Genomic DNA, 23,167 nt, shown 5'->3' on the forward strand with positions numbered 1-23,167 from the left:
TGTATTTAGGGGGGTAATAGCAGGAGGAGGAAATGTAGTGCTGGCTTTCACATCTGGATTTTTTTGTCCTCACCGTGGCTTCACCCTCCTCCTTCTTCCTCCATCACCACCATCGTCCATTGTCTGCTAAGAGCGTCCCTGTTTGTCCCACTCGCAGCATAAAGTTCCACTAGTAGTACCGGATGTACCGCTCAATTATATTGCACTTCAACCCATGTTAACGCGGGTGAGGCTACAAAGTAACCTGCAGTGAATTATTCTGAAATGTTTCTTAGACAGTAAAGGTGAAATAGTATCCATTACTTTCTACCTTTCATTTTAACGCCCATCTTTTCATTAGTCCTGTGAACAAAGGTTTTATTTTGAAAGCTATTATCGGAAGTTCAGAGTTCGTTTAGATGAGCTTCACGCTGGTCCCGTTATGTGCCTGTTAACTGAGTGCGGGAGCCCGAAACACCGTCCAGGGATGAGACGAAGGAGAAAACAAGACTCCGTTCACCCGAAAACTGTAATGAAATTCACATGCAGGACTTTGGAAATGTTTTTGACCCCGAAGTGGTGGATTTTTATCGTTTGCATGGCAGGTAAGAGAGGACGAAGAGTGAAAAAGATGGAATCCGCTTTATGTTAGTGGTGTAACAGGTTGTTGAACCTGGAGTCGTTTGTGTCTTGAAGAAATGACCTAGATTACATTTAGGCTAGGTTACATTCCGACTTTTAATACCACATGTTATGGTTTATTACAGGTGTCAGTGGTTTTTCCTATAAAGACTCCGACCTCTTTTCCCGCTCATAAAGCTGAGTTTTTACAACCTTTAATATAGAAGCTGTAAACCTCTTGTAGCTCCCTTGTCCAGTGTGCTGCTTCAATCGACTGTTTGGTCATGTGTGAATAATCCGACCTGAAGCTTTGGTTGTGGATTAGGTCTAACTTCAGAAAAATATTTAACCAGGTCCCTCAAAGCAGTTACTACTTCGTTTTGTTTGTAGAGACAAAATACCTCACAAGTACCTCCATAAACACATTTAATTAAGAAATAAACACGCTTTACGTGCATGTTACTACTAAAGTAAGATTGGAACTAAGATCTAATAAAAGTCAAAATATTTATTTAACGGTTTCCTCAAAAAGTCCTTAGATTGTAGTGCACCAGTGCTATTATTCCATATCTCCAAAATAATAATTATATTTATTATAGTTTAATTAGTTAATCCATTCATCCACTGTGTGCTCTTTATAGGTCCAGGGTATGTTTCAGCATATTATATTTTACATTTATATTATTACCACTATGGTAGAATATAATGACAAATTAATTGATGATGTTCTGACATACTGGTAATAATATAAATATAATATTTGCACTTGGTAAATGTTCTTATACTTATATATTACTTTTCTAGGCATTGAAGCACATTCAAAGCACTTTACACTATTTGCCATTCACACATTCTCAAACAAACGCACTCACACATGCACACACTGGGGATATCACTGGGAGCAACTTGGGGTTCAGCATCTTGCTCAAGGACACTGACACGTGGATTGGAAGGCCGGGAATTGAAGTGCCAGCCCTCCGGTTAGGAGACAACCCGCTCTACCTCCTAAACCACAACCACCCCAATAGTTGTAGGTCTTATCATCCTCACTCTTTTTGATACCTTTTATACATTGGGTAGTATGACTGTGAAACAGGTATTGAATTCCAATTTATGATCTATAAAACAGTCATAAAAAGTCCTAAGTTTAACTTGGTGAATCTGCAGAAAGCTGGAGCAGTGAAACAGGATACAGCTAAGTAGAAAACAAGTACACAAATAACAAATAAATCAAATTAGAAAGCATTATATATACCCCAGTGTGGGTGAAGGATCAGTAGTCTGCCTGTACTGTATGTACAAAACCTGTGCAGTTTTCTGATATTCTAGTACAACAACAGTAACTGTCCTCCTCCTGTTTTCATTTCCTTCTTTGGAGGTGGCTTCTAATAAAGCCTGGCACACCCCACAGCTTGTGATCGCAGGAAGACCAACCTCCTGGCTCTTTTTCCTTCAATATTAGAAGTCGGAGTAATATTCTCCTTGAGGAATTTGTGTTTTAGTCAGTTTGATTCCTCTTGCTCTGAATCAGTGGTCTGTTTTACCAAAGTCCACACCAGTTCAGCTAAATCTCAAGATTTTTACTGTAAAGCCGAACATGTTTGGCATATTTACAAAACAGAATACTTAAACGATTAATCAAGTTTTAAAATTGTTGTTGATGCATTCTGTCAAACTGTTTGACTAATTATTTCATTAGCAGTTAGTAACTAATGAAGTATTAGGTTTGTTTTAATAATAGAACCTGTGTCAGTTTGCAAGTCACTGTGAAAATCTGTAAACTAGGAGAAATTCTGTTAGTAGGGATGTTGCAATGCATCACAATATCAAGTCAAGACTTCCATGTAATTTATTTATGTTAACAAGATGGGCCAGTAGGCTAAATGCATTTTCTTGCCGGACCTTTAGTTGACCCTGATGTTCACTGGGGATAGCTACACTCAAATATAATTACACTTTAATCTACAAATTAAGGGAAATGTTTGTATAGGAAACTAAATGAAAATGTTTTTTGTGAATTTACACACCTAAGAAGAAATAAAAACTGTGACACTAGTTTTTATTGTCACTGTGTTATCATGAGTGTATCGAACCATAAACCCTGTATCGTGTATCAAACTGAAGTGGGATCTGGGGTTACACCCCTAACTCTCACTAAAGAAAACATTGTGCTTGATGTAGTTTGTTGGCATTTTTAATGACATCTATTACTTCACTGACACCAAACAGCAGAACAGTAAGAAAATAAAACTGGTTTGGTTGGGACAAAGGGAAACAGCCCCCAGCTCTCACCCCAACTCCTCACCTCTTCTCTGTTCACTGGTTCAGTTCAGCCACACCTCGCATGGATTAACCTGAGAAATAAACACACATACAGCAGCGTACACAGAGGTTTCTGGGTGTGTGTGTCTTTGTGTGTAGGCATGTTTTTTTTTTCTTAGTTATCTCTCTAATGTGTGTTGCCGTTGAACCACCAAGCTTGAGCTCATGTAACCCAGAGTCCTGCGGCTTCAGAAGCTCCAAAACAATGTCAGGTCAACTCAGTCAGGTTTCACTGAGCAGAAGCAACTCAAACAGTCTTTTCACAGACTTAGGTTTTTCATGATTGTCTTATGAAACTGAAGAGTGACTCATTTCATTGTAGCTAAAAGGAAAGTGTTTCGAGGTAATGTTTATTCTCTGACATATTTTTACTTTACTACTTTAATCTCTTTTGGAGACTCAAATTCATAAAAGCACTGCTTTCTGTGTTGAAGTGAAGGGAGCTATTTTTAAAGTGACCAGACAGGAGCATGTGTCTCCTTAGACCTTGACTCAACATCCGAGTCACTGTGTGTGACACTGTGCTGTAGTAGGCCTTAAATCCCCCTCCTTACACATTCCCAGGCTGCCAGATCTGTGTTGTGCCAGAGGTTTCTGCCACTGTGGGTACCACCACATTTTGTTACTGTTGACAAAATCAACAGTAACAAAATGGCAGGTTTTGCAGTTAGGAGGGTCTTTGTTTCTGTGATTTCTCAGCTTATCTGTGCATGTTTATCTGTGACAGATGTGATATCCTTGGAAAGAGTATGTTGCACTGAATCCAAGACTGCAACTTGTCTGCTCAGATTTGACTGAGGTGTGACACCAGAGAAGACATTGTGCTATGCTAAAGGTTTTTAAAGTGCTTCCATGAACTGTGTGTCACAGTTGCTGCTGCTGTTGATTGTATTGATAAGCAGGACAAGCTACTGTAACTAACTTCCTGTTGCTTTTAGAATGCCAGCATGCACCCTCCAAGCCTCCCTTTCAACTCTCACACACATTGGAAAACCACTGGATCAATCAAAAAACAATTGCCTCCATCCAATACAATTAATCACTGAATATGAACTGATTAAGAAACAAAATGGCAGGTTTTGCAGTTAGGAGTGTCTTTGTTTCTGTGATTTCTCAGCTTATTTGTGGATGTTCACTGAATATGAACTGATTAAGATCTTTTGGTACTGCCCCATTTTCTAACTGAGCTGCACAAGCACAATGAATTTAATAATCAGTTAGACTTATCCTTACCTGTTTTAGCTCTTCATTCTTTCACACTTTACTAATCCTTCTTCATTTTCTGATTATTATCCCACAGGTGTCCTCCCTTCATGTTGCTCAGGGGTTCATGTGTTTGTGAGAGATGAGAAGAGGTATGCTGTGCTGTTCCAGTCCGTGGTTCTGCCATGTCAGTACACAAGCGTGTCCACCCAGACTCCTGTGGTGCAGTGGATCTACAAGTCATACTGTCGTGACCGCACACGGGATTCGTTCAGTCTCACTGACACCTTGACTGGAGGCCCAGGAGGAGGTGGCCTGACGGTTGGAACCGGAGGAGCCAGTGGAGGGTACAAGGCTCCGATGACATCGAGGACATCGAGCTACCTCGACTGCTCTGACAGCAGCCGCACGGTTCGAACTGTGGCCTCCATCTCTGGTTCCTCTATCACACTGTCAGAGTACTACAAGAACAGAGACATCTCCATCATCAACAGTAAGACTTCTGTAGCACTGGCACTTCTGGTTCAGTTTCTCTGATGTCCTTGCTGAAAATGATCTGAAGTCTTTTGGGATCACACAGTGGCTATGTGCCCAAGCCAGCACATGTTTTTATTGGTTTAGGCTGAATTTTAGGTCACCAGCTTTAGAGGGAATTTTAATACACTTGCTTGCATTTGGCAAGTGCTGGCAAATTACTGAAACTAAATAGAGTAGAGATGTTATGGGTGAGGGCAGCACGGTGGTGCGGTGGTTAGTGCTGTTGCCTCATAGCGAGAAAGTTCTGGGTTTGAGTCCCGGCCGACCCGGGGCCTTTCTGTGCTGAGTTTGAATGTTTTGCGTGGGTTCGCTCCGGCTTCCTTCCACAGTCCAGAGACCTGCAGCATAGGTTGGTTGGTGTCTCTAGATTGCCCGTAGGAGTGAGTGTTTGTTTGTTTGTTTGTTTGTTAGCCCTGCAATGGACTGGTGACCTGTCCAGGGTGTACCCCGCCTCTTGCCTGCAACTGACTGGGATTGGCTCCCGTGACCCCGTTTGTAATGCATTTATCCAAATTGATGTTTTTTCTACTTGAAAGCCACAAATTAAAGCAATAACCCATTCTTCCCAGAGACCCCTGATGAAATGCTCAAGTCAGAGAAATTCTGCTCACATGTAGAGGAGGGTTCTCTTTAACCCCAGAATTTTCCATTTGAGAAATGTACTAAATAGGTAGGGGAGAAAATGACAAATGTGTGTGGTGTTTTTGTGGTTGCATGTGTGTGTGCGCTTGTTGAAGATAGAGAGGTGGCCTTGTTTGCAGACCTCAGATTTATGGAGCTCTAACTCTGGCTGAAGAATCAACCTTCTCTTCACCAGCCAGGAACACAGACAAAAGAAATGGCTTTCACGCTGTCTTTTCATTCATCCTGACCTCTCACTCCTTCCCTCTGATGTACTTCAATGTCCCGCTTTTAGTTTTTCTCCTGATCTCTCTCCACGTCCCACCATCCACACACTCATTGCTCTCAGTGGCTTTTCCTTTCACTCTTTTGCAATGCTAGTGTTGTGATCTTGTAAATGGACAAAAAATGGAAGCTTTGGCAGTGTTGCCTTTAGAGACACCCAGTCATCCATACCCATGTTATCCTGTTCACAGCAAGGCTGGAGTCTGTCCCACCATGTACTGGGTAGGGGGTGTTTGTTAATCACATGGCTAATACAGACAAACCAGTACATTTACTTGCACTTATGGGTAATTAAAAATTGAAAGTTCATCTGAGTTGCATGTCTTTGGAGTAATACACTACAAAGATAGCATGAGTCACCAAAAACCAAAAGGACACGTGTTTGTTTTTAGTACAGGGTAGCTTTAAATGGAAAATAAGCAAGTATTAGAAGAGAACATGGTACTGTATGCTGAATGAGTAGAATCGAAGGAGAGACTGGTCACAGTGGTCAGTATCTCCCCTCCCCCTTCCTTGGTAGCAGGAAAAGGATGTGAATTATACAACCCATGTCCTGTCTGCTGTTTTTACATATATGACCTCGTTGCAGTGGAGTCAGCAGCCCAGTATTGTTTTGTGTGCTGGATTCTTTGGCCAAACTGTGAATTGTTTTTATGGCTTTTCAGTCACGTTGGAATCTTGGTCGCATAATTAGAAAAACCTGAAAAAATGACCAACTTTATGTACTATTAGAATTACACCTTGTAGCAAAATGTATGTGGACACCATTGTACAGTGCCTGTAGGTCTGAGACTGGTTTTCATTATTTAGTGTGGTGCTCTGTGTTTGGTGTAGAGGAACCTGCATGGCGTACACAGATCCCTCACCTCAAACCCAACCAGCACCTTTGTCAACTCCAACTACACGTCAGCCCTTACAGCCCAACATTAATGGCCGACTTCACTAATGATCTGGTAGCTGAATGGGAGCAAATCTCTATAGCTAGGTTCCAAAATCTTGCAGAAAGCCTAATTAGAAGAGTACAGGATGTTATAACAGCATATTAATCCGCATGGCTTTGGAATGAAATGTTTAGCAAAAACATATTATATGTATGCAGTACTTGAGTTGCCACAGTCTGCCAAAATGAAAACATTATGAATATAAAAGACTCCAAAATGGAACCATTTACAGTGCATGGTTTTGAAGATGCATGTCAAATAATAAAAAAAAAAACACTTTTATATCTTTACCACTTTCATTTCCCCTTTTGTCTTTTAGGATTTGAGTGTCTTTCATTCCCAGCAGCTTGACATTGAGGTGTTACAGGGTTTTGTTTCTCAGTTTTAACCTCTTCCTTTATTTTCATGCAGAGGCAGATCTGCGAATTGGAGAGGTCCGGTGGGGAGATAGTGGAGTTTACATCTGTAAGGTTATTATATCTGATGATCTAGAGGGACAGACCGAAGCCCCTGTGGAGCTGCTTGTCCTAGGTAAGATGTCACAGTTTTCCCAAACGTAAGCCCAAGTGCTGAGTCACACCTGTACCAGTTACTGTGAATATCTCCTCCTTTTATCACTGGCATCAGTTAAAGCTTGAAAGACTTTATTTCAGTGCATTTCCAAATGTCTGCTCTTGCAGACCCATTATTGTCGACCTTTGATCTAAAAATTTACACGATAGACTAATTGAAACTGTTATCGAGGCATTCATTCTAGTGGTGTCCCATCACCTTGTTTTGTACAATGTTAGTCTAGTAGACCACACACTGCAGTATCCCTTTCATAGACACTACCACCACACTGGGTCCAGTACTGAAGGCAAGTCTGACCAATTCTTTATGTGCATGCTGTTAATTGGAGACACAAAAACACACATTTACTGTAAATTGAAGTTTTCTACAAGCTACTGTTACATAACAAGACTTCTATAAGCTGACCTGTTTATCATCATCAACGCAATACAAATTAATTAATGAGCTGAATTATAATGAGCATTGGCCCTTGCAGATGTGCCTAAACTGTAACCATAGCAACAGCACTCATAGTGTGTTACTATGTAAAATCCTAGTTAATGCTGGACAATTGTCATTTGTTTGAGTGTTTGTTATTAGTACTAATATGCCACCTATTTGTGTGTGTGTGTACATTTTGTGTCCCAAGTTGTAGAGGTATCTGTAATGTGTTACAGTGAAAGTGTACTTATCTGTGTTTCGCTATAACAAATGTTACCATGGCAGCATCTGAGGAGCTATGTGGCTCTTGGTGCCCTAATTCACACTGTGGCTGAACTTTTGTTTGGCTAGTGCTCAGAGACTTGTATGTGTATGCACAAGAAGACGCACACTGACAAATACACACAGGACAATAACCTTTTACAGTTTTTTGATTTCTAGTTAAGGGTTGGGTACAGGCTTGGTGTGATAACGCAGTGTTGCAGATAGGCCTAATGATTGGATATGATCATGCTACAGACATATGATGATGACATGATTTTGTTGTATGAGATGCCTTTTGTGGTTTGCAAGCTGGCAGGAGAGACTCCAAATCTACCACTGTGACAAAATGTTGTATTTCCCAGTTTTAGTGTAGCTAATACAGTATATGGTATGTGAGGCACTGGTTGTGTTTCCATAACAGCAGTTGGGGCCATGGCCCAATGGCTTAGGGGGGTCTTTTGTCTATTTTAGAAAATGGCTTAACAGGACAGAAGACAGGGAAGATTTAATGACAGGGAAGAGGGAGAGACAAAAGATGGGGGCTGACACCATGAGACACATGTGACTGATGTGGATCTTTGACAATTCAGTGGCTAATAAAAGAAGAAAGAATTCTTCATTGCCATTTTCATAGCTCAGAGGCTACCCACTAATGATACAACCTTTGATTATACATTTCTCCCAGCACAAGACTTAACTTTTTCATCTAAGGTGTTAACTTTAGTGGACCAATATTCCAAAAACATATATAAGCCATATCTTTATGTCCAGTCTATAGCCCAGCCCAAAAATGGATCTTTAAGACTGATACTGATATTAGTATTTGAGAGTTTTAAAAAAATCGGATTACAGTGTAATTAGCCAATAGCATTTAAAAAAAAAAAACATAAACACATATCATAAAAAGAAAAGTCCAAATAACGTTAATTCCACTATATCATTCAGTGAATATCAATTAAGTGCATGCATGAGGCACTTAATGTTTCCTGCATGAGAACTGCTACACTGTGGTAAATACTGTAAATATTTAAACAAGATTTGTCATTCTCTCCTTGTCATGAGCAAGCAAATATTTAGCAGTTGTTTTGGTGGCTTTGGAAAGCCCATGTGCTGTTTTTGTCATGTGTTTGTCAGTCTTTTTGGTTTCTTCGCCAAGGCCTGTGGTGTCAGAGAGAAGAAAACAAAGTAACTAAATAGAGAATGTGAATGAACATTTTCATAAGGCATTTTGTTTGACTGCTTTAGGAATCTGAGCAGACTATCACCTTGGAACTGAATCCAAAATGGAACTAGCTTTTGAGCCCGTCCCTTGTTCTACCTATCTATTAGCTACAGTATACTGCTTATACCTGGAGTAACAGCCCTAGTACCATTGCTTCTGAAGTACGTCAAACATGCATGTAGGCTTAATTTCCCATTCCCTTGCATCTCCACAGGTGGGATATACAAACACCATCCACCTGGATAACCATATAGGTGAAAGCAAAGAAAACCCAACATATCTGAAAGTAAATGAAACGCACAGCATGCAGGTAAATGCGTGAGCAGATTGGAACTTACAAGTGAGCTGCCATCAACTGTTTGAGCAGGAGGAAGACTCAGGCACTTTAAACTTAGTAGGGATGTTTCTGTTTTCATATCCATCAAAGAGCATGGTTATCTTTCCAGAAAGATACTAAAGTAAGGTATTGCGCTCTCAGCCAGATTTGGGCCAGGACAGACCAGCCTGCTCTCTGTTTCTCCACTCCTTCTTTCTCATGCTCAGCACTCCTATATTTCTCCCCATAATAATCACATTGCCAACAGCAAAACACTAGTTTCTGTTCACACCCCCCTCAAAACCTCAGCTTACATGTTCACATGTACATACTGCATGCACCAAAACAAAACACACTCCTGCACATTTGCACCATCTTTGTGACACTTTGTGACTTTTAATGTTTCATTCAACATCTGCTGGCCTTGTGTGGAATCCCTGAACACAGAGACAAAACAAAAGGAGAAAGACAGCACTAACAAGATACTAGGGTGTTTTTTAAGGGCTTGGGTTTTTCTCTGATGTTGATGTTTATCTTTTCCTTTCCTGAAACAAATCTGATTATAATATCAAATCCTTTTAATGAATCTCATCAAGTTTAACTTTCATCCTTTGCAAGTAACTGAAGTTGTAAATAAACTAGAGCTCAAAGATTTAGTTTGGACCTGTGATCATCAGGCAAGAATCCAGAAATACTATAGTTTTTAGTGGCAGCTACTAAACGTTTACAGCAACCTGTTGTTTGAACACCAGTCAAGTCTCATCAACAAAACTGCTTGTTTCCATCTCAAAAACATAGTTCGCCTCCGCCATCCTTCTCCTTTTATTCTGCCAAAGCTCTCATCCCTGCTTTCATCACATCCAGACTTGAGTACTGCAGTAGCATTCTTTATGGTTCATCGTACAAAGTTCTCAAGAAACACATACAAACACATACATAAATAGTACATCCAGTACTCATGCCCGTTCACTCCCGATTCCATGACCACATCACTTAAGAATCTCCGCTTCTCCCTGTCCCACAGTGCATCCAATTCAAACAAAGTTCTCCATAACCAGGCCCTCGCCAGTCTCTGTACCAACCTGTTTACATTCATTTATTCATTTATTTGTTTGTTTGTTTGATTGATTGATTTACTTAATGTACTTTTGGTGTGATCTATGATTTTAGCATGATTTATATTAGTTTTTTTCATACTGTATGTGTAAAGTGTCATTGAGCATCTTAAAGTGTTACAAATAAAATGTATTATTATTATTACCAGTAGTTAACCAAGAAAAGCAACATTCAGTGCTGGCTATAAATGAGAAGCCTGCTAATGTTACTTTCAACATTGGTCTTTGGTAATAAAAATAACAACAGATAAAGGGTTATTTGGTTATTATGCCGACCTGGAACCTGATACCAAATAGAAAGGTAATGGTTATCAAAACGCACCCCTCATACCACTGAGAGTCCCTCCTCACTGGTCAGACAACAGAGACGAAACATTTCAGGAGCAAAATGTTTCTCCGCAGTTTGCTTTCTGGATCTGAGGAATGTTCCCATGTATATTTTTGCAGCTCTGCATGTAACATTACTCACAGCTCCTGCCTTTTTGTCATGTTTATGATGATTCATGTTCCAGACTGTTTTCTTATCATATAGATAACCTTACAGTTTTAAAAAAGAATCAGAAATCAAATTATCAATCTGCTTATCAGTTGCTCTGATATGGAGATTTTCTGGAACAAGACCAGTATGTCCTCTGGTGCATGCTGCTGCTCTCTCTTTTTCGTATGCTGCTGCAGCAATAACATTCTTGAAATCTACCATTCCAGCTTATATCAACCCCATTCCCTCTCCTCTCCTCTATCACCTCTGCTCTGCCTCTCTCTAGGTTTCTCAGGCGTGACTGAAGATCTGCTGCCAGACTTTGATTTGAGGATTATGCCAGGTAGGGGCATAATGTATTTACCCCCTCACCTGGTTCCTTCTATTCATACTATCCTTACTGTACTGCCCTAACCATCCGTGTAGGAACCATTTGTATGGTGATGGTGTGGGGTATTTCCTGAGATAGATTTTGGTACACAATATAAGAAATATAGAAGCAAATGTTTGGAAGAAGATTTTGATAAAGGGATTCAAACTAAGCAAACAAAATAACTTTTCTCCACCATGCTTAATGGTTCTTATGCTAACAGCTGGAATAGTGTTTAACCTACACTCTTCTCACATCAGTACAACAGATGTTTGTGATTCAGCTGTCATGAGGCTTTGACAGAGCTGTTTTTAACCTGATGGTCTGATCTACACTCTTAAGAAAATGAACTGTCGGTTGCTCCCACTAAGATGACTGTGCTGCAAAACAGCTATTATGGTCATTATAGTTATTTATAGTTGTGGTGAACATGTCATCCCACATCATTTGGACACTACCCAGTAAAACCTTATCATGTAGAGGGAGAAGGAGGTTTGTTTATGTCACATCGAATTCCAGGAATACATACAGTATTAGACTTTGTGGATAAGTGATAAACAAACGAATGGATTATGTGGAAATTTCAAATTGACTTAGCAAGCTATGATTCACTCTGCCAGAATGTTCACTGTGAGCTTGTCTCTGGTGTTAGTGTTGCATTAGTGTTAGTGTTGTACAAAGTGATTCCCACTGTGCTCCGGAATGTGTATTGTGAAGTCCCCATGAGGAATGAAGAGAACTGTGTGTGTGTGTGTGTGTGTGTGTGTGTGTGTGTGTGTGTGTGTAGGGGTCATAATGTTTGCAAAAGACATCACATTAGCTAATTTGTTTTAACAGCCAAATCTTAACTATCTTTCTGTGCAGAATAAATTGTCCTTTTCCTTCCTGTAGCAAAAACAGGTTTCCTGAGTGTGTCTTCTTGCTTTTGGTGTTTGTGTGTATGTGTGTGTGTGTTAGTGTGAGATGTAATGGTGCCATTGGTCATACATTGTTAAAGATTTCCTTATCTGCCTTCTCCTTCCCTTCCCTTTGCTTTGTCCCTATAGACAGATACATGTAGTGTATCTGTTGTACCGTACTTGCTGTACCTTTCACTTCAACTATCTTGTACCTCTGCACTTTTTTCTGGTTTGTTACCCCCCACCACCACCACACACATGCACACATACACAAAAAAACAACAAAAAAACAAAATTTAAATAAAACTCTCAGTTACAAGACAGTTTAACAATCCTTTCTCGTTGTCATCGCTGATGTCCCATAGCTTTACAGCTTAGAATGGTTCATCACTGTGTTACATTCCATCCCAACACTGTGTTTCTACAGGAAATATACTGAGCAAAAATATAATGCAACATGCAAGATTTCTTAAATTTTATAGATAAGATAAATTACACTGCAAGTCAAAAGGTTCACACTGCACATTCAGCATTTAATCAACAAAAAGCAAATGAAAAAAACTTGTCCAGGAAGAAAGAAGGTTGTATAAAGCCTATGATTTGAAAATGAAAAAGATCTGTGGGTGTGGAGTTAGAAGGAAGTGATCTTACAGACCTCGGTAACCCGCTCCTGATCAGCTAACACTGACATAGCACACACTCCAGCAGAACTGTCAGCGATACAGTTACATTGTGGGTAATGTAGGCACCAGGAAAGAATGTGTGGAATAAACCTATACTTTTATATTTTTTAAACTAACATGAGTGAAAATGTTCTATGAGGACAGTGCTCTTTAAAGCATGACTGCACAGTGAACTGACTAAATGTGCTAACATGCTGGTTTATATTAATACTATATGTAGAATTGTGTGATGTGTGTACTTCCAGAGTGGGCGTTTGTGGCCGCAGTGGCGCTAGGCAGTGTATTATTTCTACTGCTGGTTGGGGTTTGTTGGTGTCAGTGTTGTCCTCACTCCTGCTGCTGCTACGTCAGCTGTTGGTGCTGCCCCGACACATGCTGCTGCCCCAGACACTGTGAGTGTAAACACACACACAGCAGTGCAAAAATTCTGAATACTGACATTGTTTGAAAGAAATTTGTCTTTGATGAAAGTAACTGGGATTTTATGTTGATTTTTTTTTCCTTAGTGTATGAGGCAGGTAAGGGTATAAAGACGGGTACCTCCACCCCTCAGACACCTGCCTACCCTCCATACTTTGTTTCTGGTGTCCCGACCATGGTCCCCATCACTCCCCCATCTCTGGTGGACAAGATGTCATCAGTCCCCACCTCAAATGGAAGCTTACTCACAGCAGGTGAGCGCTTGCTTAAAATCAAAGTAGATCAGTTTTTAGAATTATAAAAAGTCTGGATCAGTGTTTTTTTTTTCTTTTAGCTTTTGAAAACACCCCTAAAGTTAATTCTGAGCTTGAAATAACACTTCCTAGACTTGAAATAATGTGTCAGAAAACTTTATTTTGAAATACTGCCTTGATATCAAACATTCACATATGGCATTCAGAAAAGCTGCATGAGGGATGTAATTGTTTCTTTCATGTGAACACTGTCAACTGATGTGTGTGTTCTTATGTGACCATGTTATTTTTCTGTTTTGGCCAGAAAGAATTGTCATAATATCAAATAATTCAGTAGAAAACTTGCTAAAACATCAGTATGGTCTTCAAACCACAATGAACACACAAAGACAAACACAAGTTCCCCACACTGATGGGACAAGTGTGTATCTCCAGTGCCGATGCATGCTGTGGGGGTTCCGTACCGTGTGCCTTCACCTCAGGATCAGGACTCTCTCAGGGTGCTACAGTATGTAGAGAAACAACTGGCACACTTCAACCCTGCCAGGTCCACCGGCCACCAGTGTAAGCTTTATAAAGCCATCTTGTGGCTTGTTTCTCTCAACATGCTGTCAAACTCTACTAAAGCATGTTACTGCAATGAATTGACGCTGCATGTTGTGCAGTCTATACAGTTTGTATTCATTCTGGCTTTTTATTCTCTTGAGCTTGTCTTGGCATGCCTCTCTGCACTTGAGCTTTCTATGTATTGATTTTCCTGTAGTTTACATGATACATTAATATGGCTGCATGACTGAAAGGAGGTGTTTTAACAATTATCACTGCAACACTGTAATTTCTTGCAGAACTTGACTCTGACTTTCTTTGTCTGCACTGTTCAGATTTTCTCTCTTCAGTGGTTTATTTCTCTCTTCATTTTTCATGAGTCATTCTTCATTGATTAAATATTGCATATTGACCTATCCAGCCTGTAGTGCGTCCGAGCTGAGTTCTCTCCACGAGGGGGAAACTGCTTTCCGCCAAACATACCGAAATGTCCAGAAGAAAGCACTGCCCACCATCCCCGACCACAATCATCAGCCTGAACCCCAGCGCTACCGTGACAACCGCAGCCCAGAGCCGCAGCGTTACTATGATAGTCCCTCTTCGCCCCAGCGTTATCATGACAACCCCGACTTAGAGTCCCGGCGATGCCTGGATGAGCCTCTTCCTCCACGACGATACAGCGATGACCCACCATCCTCCTCACAGTCACGCAGACCAGGCCATAAGCAACAGCAACACAACCATGGTGAAGAGGACAGCCATAACAGGTATAGACACTTCTGAATGCACAGACTCCTCACTCACACAAACAAGCATATACTATACTATGTTCTCTCTTGGTCTTGTGTTGTTTTTCAGGTGGAACCCTCGTTCAGAACATTTGCAGAGAAAGATGTACCGTACTGCAGGACGAACTGGCTCACTGGACGAGCTGGAGGAGTTTGCTGCAACTTATAAGCAGAAAGGAGGCAGAGGGGCTGAGAAGAGGAAAGAAGAATGGGGAGACTATGAGATGGAGCTTCTGGAGTTCAGTCGATATCCTTCCTACCGCAATGGTCCACCTCAGCATTATCACAATGAAACTGAGCTTGTAGACAACTGTGAGGATTACCCCACACGGAATAAGAAAAACAGACATGACATAAGCCCACTTCCTTCACCCAAAAAACGAAGAGGGACCTGGGATGGGAAGCACCCTGTCCCACCTCCTCCTCGTGTCAATCCACCATCAACTTCGTCTCAAGGGAAGGACTATGATAGCACGTTCCTGAGCAGCCTACTGGAGCGTAAGGCCAAGTTGCGAGGGGTCAGCCAGGGACGAAGCGGGACTCGGGGTGCGGAAGATTCTGACACACCCTCAAAGGGCAGCTTAAAAAAGAGCAGTGGGGAGTCTAGTCGGCTCTGCAGCCGTTCACCTAGTAACAGGCCTGAGGCAGATTCACTTCCTCTTTACTCAGACACAGAGCGAAGCAGAACTAACAGGACGTCTCCACGGCCACTGCCAGCAAACACTAGCTCCCCTCAACCTCCTGCCCATTCGCTGCACAGTCACAGAGAAGAACCCAGAGACAAGTCGCGGAAAGTGGTTAGTTGCATTTAAAATGGCCTATAAATTCTTGGTAGGATGTTAGGCTGGCTATGCTAATTTGCAGATCAACAGCATCGAGTAGAGAGTATATATCATATTTTGTGGTCATTAATGACTAGTTATTGGTGTGTAATTGATGAAAATGTTTGAAAAATATAACACTAGGCTACAACTGCAAATTTTTAACACTCAGTTTTGTATTTCCCTGCTTTTAAGGCCGTCTACTAGGACAATTTCACTGAAGAAACTTATCAGAGACCCAAGAACTCTTTGAGAAACTTATGAACTAAACCTGCATTTTGACCAAAGCAATCAGAGAATTAACTTTTGATCCTGTTCTGGGTGGCAAAAAGTCCCCAGTGCCAGGGGTCAACCATTCTGATGATTTAGGAAGTCATCAGGACAAAGCTTACAGGGCTGAATTGTCACTAACTGGTGAAACACAGACCCAGTGGAATGCTTCACGTTGTGTCCCACAGCACTTCATTCACAAAACAAGAACACACTGACTTGAGTATCAAACTTGGGGCAAAAATTTGAAACATTTTGTAACATTAAAATTAAGGTTGGAACATCATGAGATTTTCACAGTATAATAACCATATACATGCCATCACAATGCTCTAAATGATTATCAAACTATCTGGCAATTTACTGTAGGTCCGCCATAGCTCAGTCAAACTGATGCTGTCTGTACTTTAATTCACACACATGCACACAAACTCATGAGAGCTGGGAAAGTTTGTGTGTGTTTCTGGGGTCGGGTCAGGATGTTAATCCTTTTGTAAGTCAGAGATTAGCAAACAAACAGACTGTGTAAAATTATTTTGGTTCCAAAAGTGCCCAGAACTGTTTGGTCAAAAAGGTCTATACTTGATCCTGTGGACATCTGTGAATTGAGCGAGGAGAGTCTTAACTCATCAATCAACTTACCTTTAAATATATGTACAGTAGACATCAAATAAAAACAGTGACTGAGAAATAGTTCCACTCAAGACTATGCAAATGAAATGAATTTGGCTTCATTTACAATCACTTTTAGCTGATGTGTAATATGTTGTGTTTAGTGCCTTGGAAAAAGTGACTGATCCCATTTTTAGGCCAGATCTATTCACTTACACAGTTGTGAATTGGGTTATGGAGAAGATGAGGTTGATAAGGTTGAGAAACTCTGACTTATGACATAAAAAAGCTTTGTAGGTCTACAGTAAGTGTTGTTGTTGTACCTTTGACAGGTCAGGTTCAGATGCTACCACAGTGAAAACTAGGTAGAATACTTTGTTCTGTATCCAATTACTCACTAAACCAAACTGACAACCCTGGGGCAAAATGGTATTCAACATCAAAGACTTCCTGTACAAAATAAATTCATTAATCACAATCAACTTTCTGGCCTCAAGCATAAAACAGATCTTCAGGTAATTAAAAAAAAAGTTGAACTGCAGTTTGTCCCAGAATTTACTTCACCATAATAACCCTGTTTGGCTAATGTCCACTGTCTCACTCTACTGAATAAGATATACTTTAATATTTTTGTGTAAACTCTCTGCTGTTGTTTTAACCATTTGCTCTTTTTTCCCCTCACCAGAACACCCTTCTCACCAGAGATTCACTCATCGTTTGAGTGAAAGCCTATAAAACATTATAATAACTGCATGTCAGCTGATTAAGGAATGATAGAGTTGACTTTCAGTGTGGATTCTCAAAAAATATGCCATACACAAGTGAATTGTGAGAAACGCAACGAAAGCTGAATCAGTACGGATGAATGAATGAAGAAATGGACAACAGGCACTGTTATTGCTGGGAGCATAGCTGAGGCTTTCTGCCCGTGATGTCACTGAGTGAAGAAGTCATCACCACTCAATCTTGGTCACCGGCTGCCTCATATACTACATACGTCAGCTGGACTAACATGGGACCAACATGGGCTGAGTGTATGACCTGGACTGTCCCTCCTAACAGGACACTGTTAGTCTCCTGCCGTCCCTTGAGAAAAGACTTTACGCCTCCAGCACAATGAGGGCATTCATTTTCATTTGGTGAGATATGTGTATGTAAAAAGGCACGGTGGTGGAACAAAACGTATATGACAACACCATTATTGTAAAGGTCATACTGTAGCTTCAGTTGTATGACAGTACACACAGTGTGTCATTCAACAACACAATCAGGGACTAAAGTACCTGGTTCCGAAGGAGTTTACAAAGGAAAAGTTAACTACAGCTGGACAGAGTAACCAACATTACCAAATGATGATGATATGATGTGTTCCTACATTGGGGTGGGCAAAATAATGTGAACACCCCATGGAAAAGGATCGTAACTCTTAACGTATCAAGCAATATGTTCATGGAAACAATGGCTCAAATGACTTTGTATAATATGAAAGATGCTGCTTGTAGTGCAGTTCTTAGTTCTAATGAGCTCATTGTTTTTGTTTTGGTCAGTCTCATAGCTCTGGTCATTGATCTGCTACAACATACAGCTGATTCCAGGGGAAAAAGCTCTAATAAATCCAGTGTGCAGCCTGTTCAGCACCAAAGAGCAGACACACACAGTTTGGGACTTGCTGGTGAACCTAGTGGAGCATTTAGCAACTAATAATGGTAAAAGGAGATGGACTGTACTTATATAGGGCTTTTCTACCTTACCTGGACAAAGCGCTTTACAGATTCACCCACTGTGAAGCTGCCATGCAAGGCGCTGGCCTGGCTACTGGGTACAACTTGGAGTTCAGTGTCATGCTCAAGGACACTTTGTCATGTGGACTGGGAAGACCAGGAATTGAACTGCCAACCCTGCTATCAGAGGTCGACCCACTCTTCCCCTGAAGCACGGCTGCTCATGAATCAACTATATCACTCAAACAGAATTCAAAGTAGAGCAATGGTCTGACTTGAATTCATCAAGTGGACAGAAACACAACTCCAAATGAATGCTAATGTTATTCTGTGGTCTGTTGTGCTGATGTGTAAATACGCTTTTGCCATAATACATCTATATGGTGATAATATGTCAATGTGGTTACAGCTTGCTCTGCCACACCCGCTGTTTTTAGTGAATGCACATGAGCTCAGTAATACAAGGTTCAATATCATGTAGTGTCATTTTTCAGTTAGAAAAGAAGTCTGGCAGTGGATAGAATTTGAAAATTGAATTCATATTTTAGTGGGAGTCATTTTGAAAATCATGAAAACTAATATTCCCAAGCAAGATGCTAAACGTGCACAAGACACTAAATCTTGTTCTGCCAAATGGCCAGTGACCCAATATGACCCACATTTGTTGCAGCAGTGATTCAGTTTGTATTCATGAACATGTAACATTCTTTTGTCTGTACATGGCAGTGGAGCTGTTCATCTTGTTTTAAAACATGGTAGAGTTTGCACAAAGCAACTGTTTTCTCCTAAGAGACTAAAACCTGATAAAACTGTATTTATTGCAAGTGTTTAAGGTTTAAAAGATGTTTGTACTACAGTATGAAGAGATCGTTTATATGTAGACTCAACCTATTGTGTGTGAGGTGTGATATAATCGTTGTAATTTGTAAATGATTGTGTTTGTCTAAGCACTTCAGTGTGAGTGTATACATAAGAAGGGCCTTTTCTTATCACTGCTGAGTCAACAGCTTTGTGTGTTATCTAACAGCCACACACTTACACAAAACACACATTAACATACTGATCTCTGAACATCATTATCAGTCATACTATGTATTTTGTTCTAACAAACCAGTATTTGATTATTCCTGCCTTCATGTTGGGCAGGCTTGTGTGGAGAAAAGACTGATGTTAGTTTTTAGTTTTTTGCTACTGTGTTTTCTGCCTCTGGTACTGACAACTGTGATTGTGTGTGTGTGGTGGTGGTGGTGGGGGGTGACTCTTTACTTTTCTGCAAAGGAGACAGTGCGTAATTGAGTATGACTCATGTCTTTGTTCATTGTTGTAAGCACAGACTGCCTGTCTTTAGTCTTTAGTACACAGCTGTGTCAAAACTCAGATATCAGTCCCTCCAGCTCAACCACAGAAATTTGCTCTGTTTCATCATCCATGTTACAAAATTCTTACAACACTTTAGTCCATTAAATAGCTAAAGTGTCTATTTAATAATATACCAAGAGACAGGATGGCAAACATAACATAGACATTTATACCAGCAGTGTTTATCTTCACATCTTCACAAATAAATCTAGCAGAAATATGAACCCCAGGTTTTATTTGAGCTTATTTGTCTTTGTTTATAGTCAGCATTAACTACCAAAGTTTAAGAAATGATGATGTACATGTAGTAGTGGATCAGTGGCTGATAACAGTTGCACTTAACTTGTATAATTATATTTCATGCTATTTTATACTTCGTCATATTTCAGAGGTATATATTATTTTAATCCCACAACATTTATTGTGGTTTTATTATTTATTGTGTTACATTTATAGTCTCTAGTTAATTTGCAGGTGGAGATTTTGCAGACTAAACTTATAATGAACTGTGGTAACAGTATGTACAGCAGTCAAATTAATTTACTTTTAATCAAGAATTTGTAGTTGTTTTTTTAAATCTAAGTCAAAGATTTGAACACTTCTTCCACTTCTATGTGTTGTCCTATCTGTGAGTGGGAGAGACGTCATGTGTGCATCTGAGCTCATATACTGTATTTTTGTAATGGGAGGGATCAGTTAAGATCACTCACAGCTCCAGACTATGCCAGGAATGTTGTTGAGCGAGCTTCTCCTCCCCAGGTCTTTGCAGAGGCAGGAAGATATGACATCACCACACACACACACACACCACTGAGTAAAAGGTTTGGGTGTGCTTTGTGTTCTTCATACAGTATTGGCTTGACATGGACAGGGTTTACCTGCATCATTTACAGTAGTGAAATTTGAATCAAACGCTGATGGCCACTCTCAGTCAGATCTGATCAAAACACGCTTGAAGCAAATTAGTTTTAAAGTGTTTAAGCTTAGCACCTAATAAATGTTACTTAATTAGACAAAATACAGTATTTAATGTTATAGAGAAATGCTTAGATTTAACAGTTTGGGGGCTTATAAATATAATAGAACTCAGATGTAGCAATACCAGAGTGTTACAAGTAAAAAGTCACACATTCACAATTGTACTTTAGTGAAAGTACATAAGTATCAGCAACCAAATATAAAGTACCATAAATAAAAGTTCTTATTATGCAGAATGGTTCATGTCAGAGTGTATCTTATACAATCTATTGATATTAGATTTTGAGTACTCTCTTTAATATTGCAAGTTTATATTTGTGCTGTATAAAATCAAATGCTTAACAGTGCAGTCATCTTTGAGTGAACATGGGGTGAAGTAATGTTTGTGCTTTAAGGCCTCAGCAGAAGAACAGAATACGTGAGAGAACACGTAGGAAAAGCCAGAGTTGATCTTGGCAGAAGTTTCCAAGAAAAACTACTCTGAAGGGCTGCAGGTGCAGCATGGGTGTGCTTAGAGGGAAAACAAGCTTTGAGAATTTGAAGGACTTGAAAAGTGCTTAAGGTTCAAGGATTTTATTGTCAATTATGTGCAGGACATACAGAAAATCAAAATACCGTTTCTTTCTCACCTAATATTGGGTGCCATAACATTTAGGAACTAAAATAGAATAAAGTAGAATAAAAATAGAATAGAATAAGAACTGGATTAACGTAATTAGGACAACACACAACACACTAAAGTAGTCCCATTTATATGGATTATAGAGTAGACTTGGATGTTTATGAAGGATGTGTTTAAAACAGCAAAGAACTTAAGAACCACTTCACTTTAAACAGAAATCACATGAAGAGCCAGCTCAGATGAAAAACAAGTTTAGTCTGACATCTAGTGGTTCTGTTTCAGAGTTACATCTTAATAAAGGTGGAAAACAAGACTGTCTATTGTGTCTAATAGTAAAAAACAACAGAATCAAAAATGTACACCCTTTGTCTGAACATATTCAGTGTAATATTATTAAACTTACTGTGATAAATATATAAATTGTGTTTTTAGAAAATAGCTATAATTCCAAATTTCAGTTTAATTTCTCAATTATGCATAAAAATGTATTTCATACCTGAGATGTTTAATCTGTATTTCTAAATCTTAAGGGGATAGCAAATATGAGGAACTTCAAAGCTCCAGCCTCAGCTTTCCACCACCCAATCAGGTCACGCTGAGGCTGGTGCACAGAGTCCACAAAGTCCTCTGGATTGTACAGAGAAAGAGGAAGAATAGGCTATTTCAAAGAAAGTGAAGAAGTCTGGATCTCGGAGACAGGAACAACTTCAAGATTCTTCACCAGGTCAGAGGAAAGTTTTAGGTAGCTAATATGATTGTTGGCCAAGCGATGGAGCAGTACACTGGAGTCTACTGATTCTCACAGCAAAGCTAAGACATCAGCCAGCAAAACATGGAAGAAGCTGCTTTTGGGGGAAAGAAAGAAAGAAAGAGGAATGAATTGTCCCTGTTAAATCCAACCTGATCTCTACCCCTCTGAAGGTAAAAGTTAATATTGTTGTTCTTTTAATTCTTTAAAGGGAGAAAGAGCAGGCTGAGTCTCTGGCTGAACACCAAAGATCTTTTGGTTCACAGCAGCAGTGTGAAGTCAGGCCTGCAAAGTCTGATGAAGACCTCAGTGTGGACCCTCAGAAGAGAATGGGCACTCTGTATTTTCCCCTGGAGTAATCTGAAACAGCAAAAGACAAACATTCTGTCATGAATTCTTCGAGCATGTCTCCCATAAGTCTCACAGAAGAGCTGGTTACCTATTTGTTCACTACTGCATCTACTGTATGTATTGGCTGCCTCATTTTAGGGAATTAGTTTTTACCTGGTGACGTCACCGGTAAGGATGCGTTCACCTGTTCCGGGGTGTGGCCAGAGATGACTGCATAGTCGCTGCTCTTCGGGGAAACAACGAACTGTTTTGTTTAGGTTTATGTTGAAAACAGGCCTCTTATGTAGTTTAGTTTTTCCTCTTCTTTTAACTATTTTTTAATGTGAACATTTTGATTTCATCTTTCTATTCCAACCCGGAGTTTTTGAGCAGCATTTTGCCAACATGCGGAGACTAATTACCAAGATTTTCCTGTTGTCGCTCCTCAGAGGTAATTTCCATTTCTTTCCATATTGGCCTGGTGTTGTTTTAGGTCTTCTAAACACTTTGATGAATTGAAAGTATGTCCGTTTCAAACTGAAACTGATCAAACTGGAGGTATCGGTCACATGACAGTATTTGTTTAGCCGACACCAAGATGTATGTCCTTTAGACCTATAAGGCTACTTGTCCTACAGGACATACTGTTTGTAGTCGAAGGTTTCTAGGGTAAGGCTGACAGAGTATTTTTTGAAGTGCTGAATGTTTAATTTTATTTCTTTAATTGTGCTTACATAATTGGTACAGTATAAGGTGAAATATTTATGTTTTCAAACTGTCCAACTTCCTAGTCTTTCAGCTTGATTCAAAGCGTCGCTGGGACCTGTCCACATTTAGGGAAAGTTCAGT

General features: G+C 40.0%; 2 protein-coding genes across 4 annotated transcripts in view; both read left to right on the forward strand.

Annotated features, from left to right (window-relative positions):
• Nucleotides 1–410: 410 nt before the first annotated feature.
• LOC109965247 (immunoglobulin-like domain-containing receptor 2) lies at nucleotides 411–20,042 on the forward strand. Its single transcript, XM_020609107.1, has 10 exons — nucleotides 411–584; nucleotides 4,223–4,618; nucleotides 6,921–7,040; nucleotides 11,184–11,240; nucleotides 13,095–13,241; nucleotides 13,356–13,523; nucleotides 13,959–14,087; nucleotides 14,491–14,836; nucleotides 14,928–15,654; nucleotides 17,246–20,042. Exons 1-10 carry the CDS (start codon nucleotides 422–424, stop codon nucleotides 17,279–17,281), a joined length of 2,289 nt encoding a protein of 762 aa, XP_020464763.1. The 5' UTR covers nucleotides 411–421; the 3' UTR covers nucleotides 17,282–20,042.
• A 2,447-nt stretch (nucleotides 20,043–22,489) lies between these two features.
• Nucleotides 22,490–23,167, forward strand: part of ildr1a (immunoglobulin-like domain containing receptor 1a) — an 8,419-nt gene continuing 7,741 nt past the window's right edge. For 2 of the 3 annotated variants that reach the window (XM_020609119.1, XM_020609125.1), the window contains exon 1: nucleotides 22,490–22,769. In XM_020609119.1, coding sequence (XP_020464775.1) covers nucleotides 22,724–22,769 — 46 coding nt within the window. In that variant the 5' untranslated portion in view covers nucleotides 22,490–22,723. Of the gene's footprint in view, nucleotides 22,770–22,803; nucleotides 22,988–23,167 lie in introns of those variants that run through there. The other variant, XM_020609135.1, reaches the window with a different exon arrangement.

Source organism: Monopterus albus, unplaced genomic scaffold, assembly GCF_001952655.1.
Source record: "Monopterus albus unplaced genomic scaffold, M_albus_1.0 scaffold4.1, whole genome shotgun sequence".
NCBI lineage: Eukaryota > Metazoa > Chordata > Actinopteri > Synbranchiformes > Synbranchidae > Monopterus > Monopterus albus.

Excerpts from the sequence above, each read along its gene's own strand:
- LOC109965247 (XM_020609107.1), top strand. The coding sequence starts at position 422 with ATGTGCCTGTTAACTGAGTGCGGGAGCCCGAAACACCGTCCAGGGATG. Across the intron at positions 4,619-6,920 it reads AGACATCTCCATCATCAACA|AGGCAGATCTGCGAATTGGA; the intron begins GTAAGACTTCTG and ends ATTTTCATGCAG. Across the intron at positions 13,524-13,958 it reads TGGAAGCTTACTCACAGCAG|TGCCGATGCATGCTGTGGGG; the intron begins GTGAGCGCTTGC and ends GTGTATCTCCAG.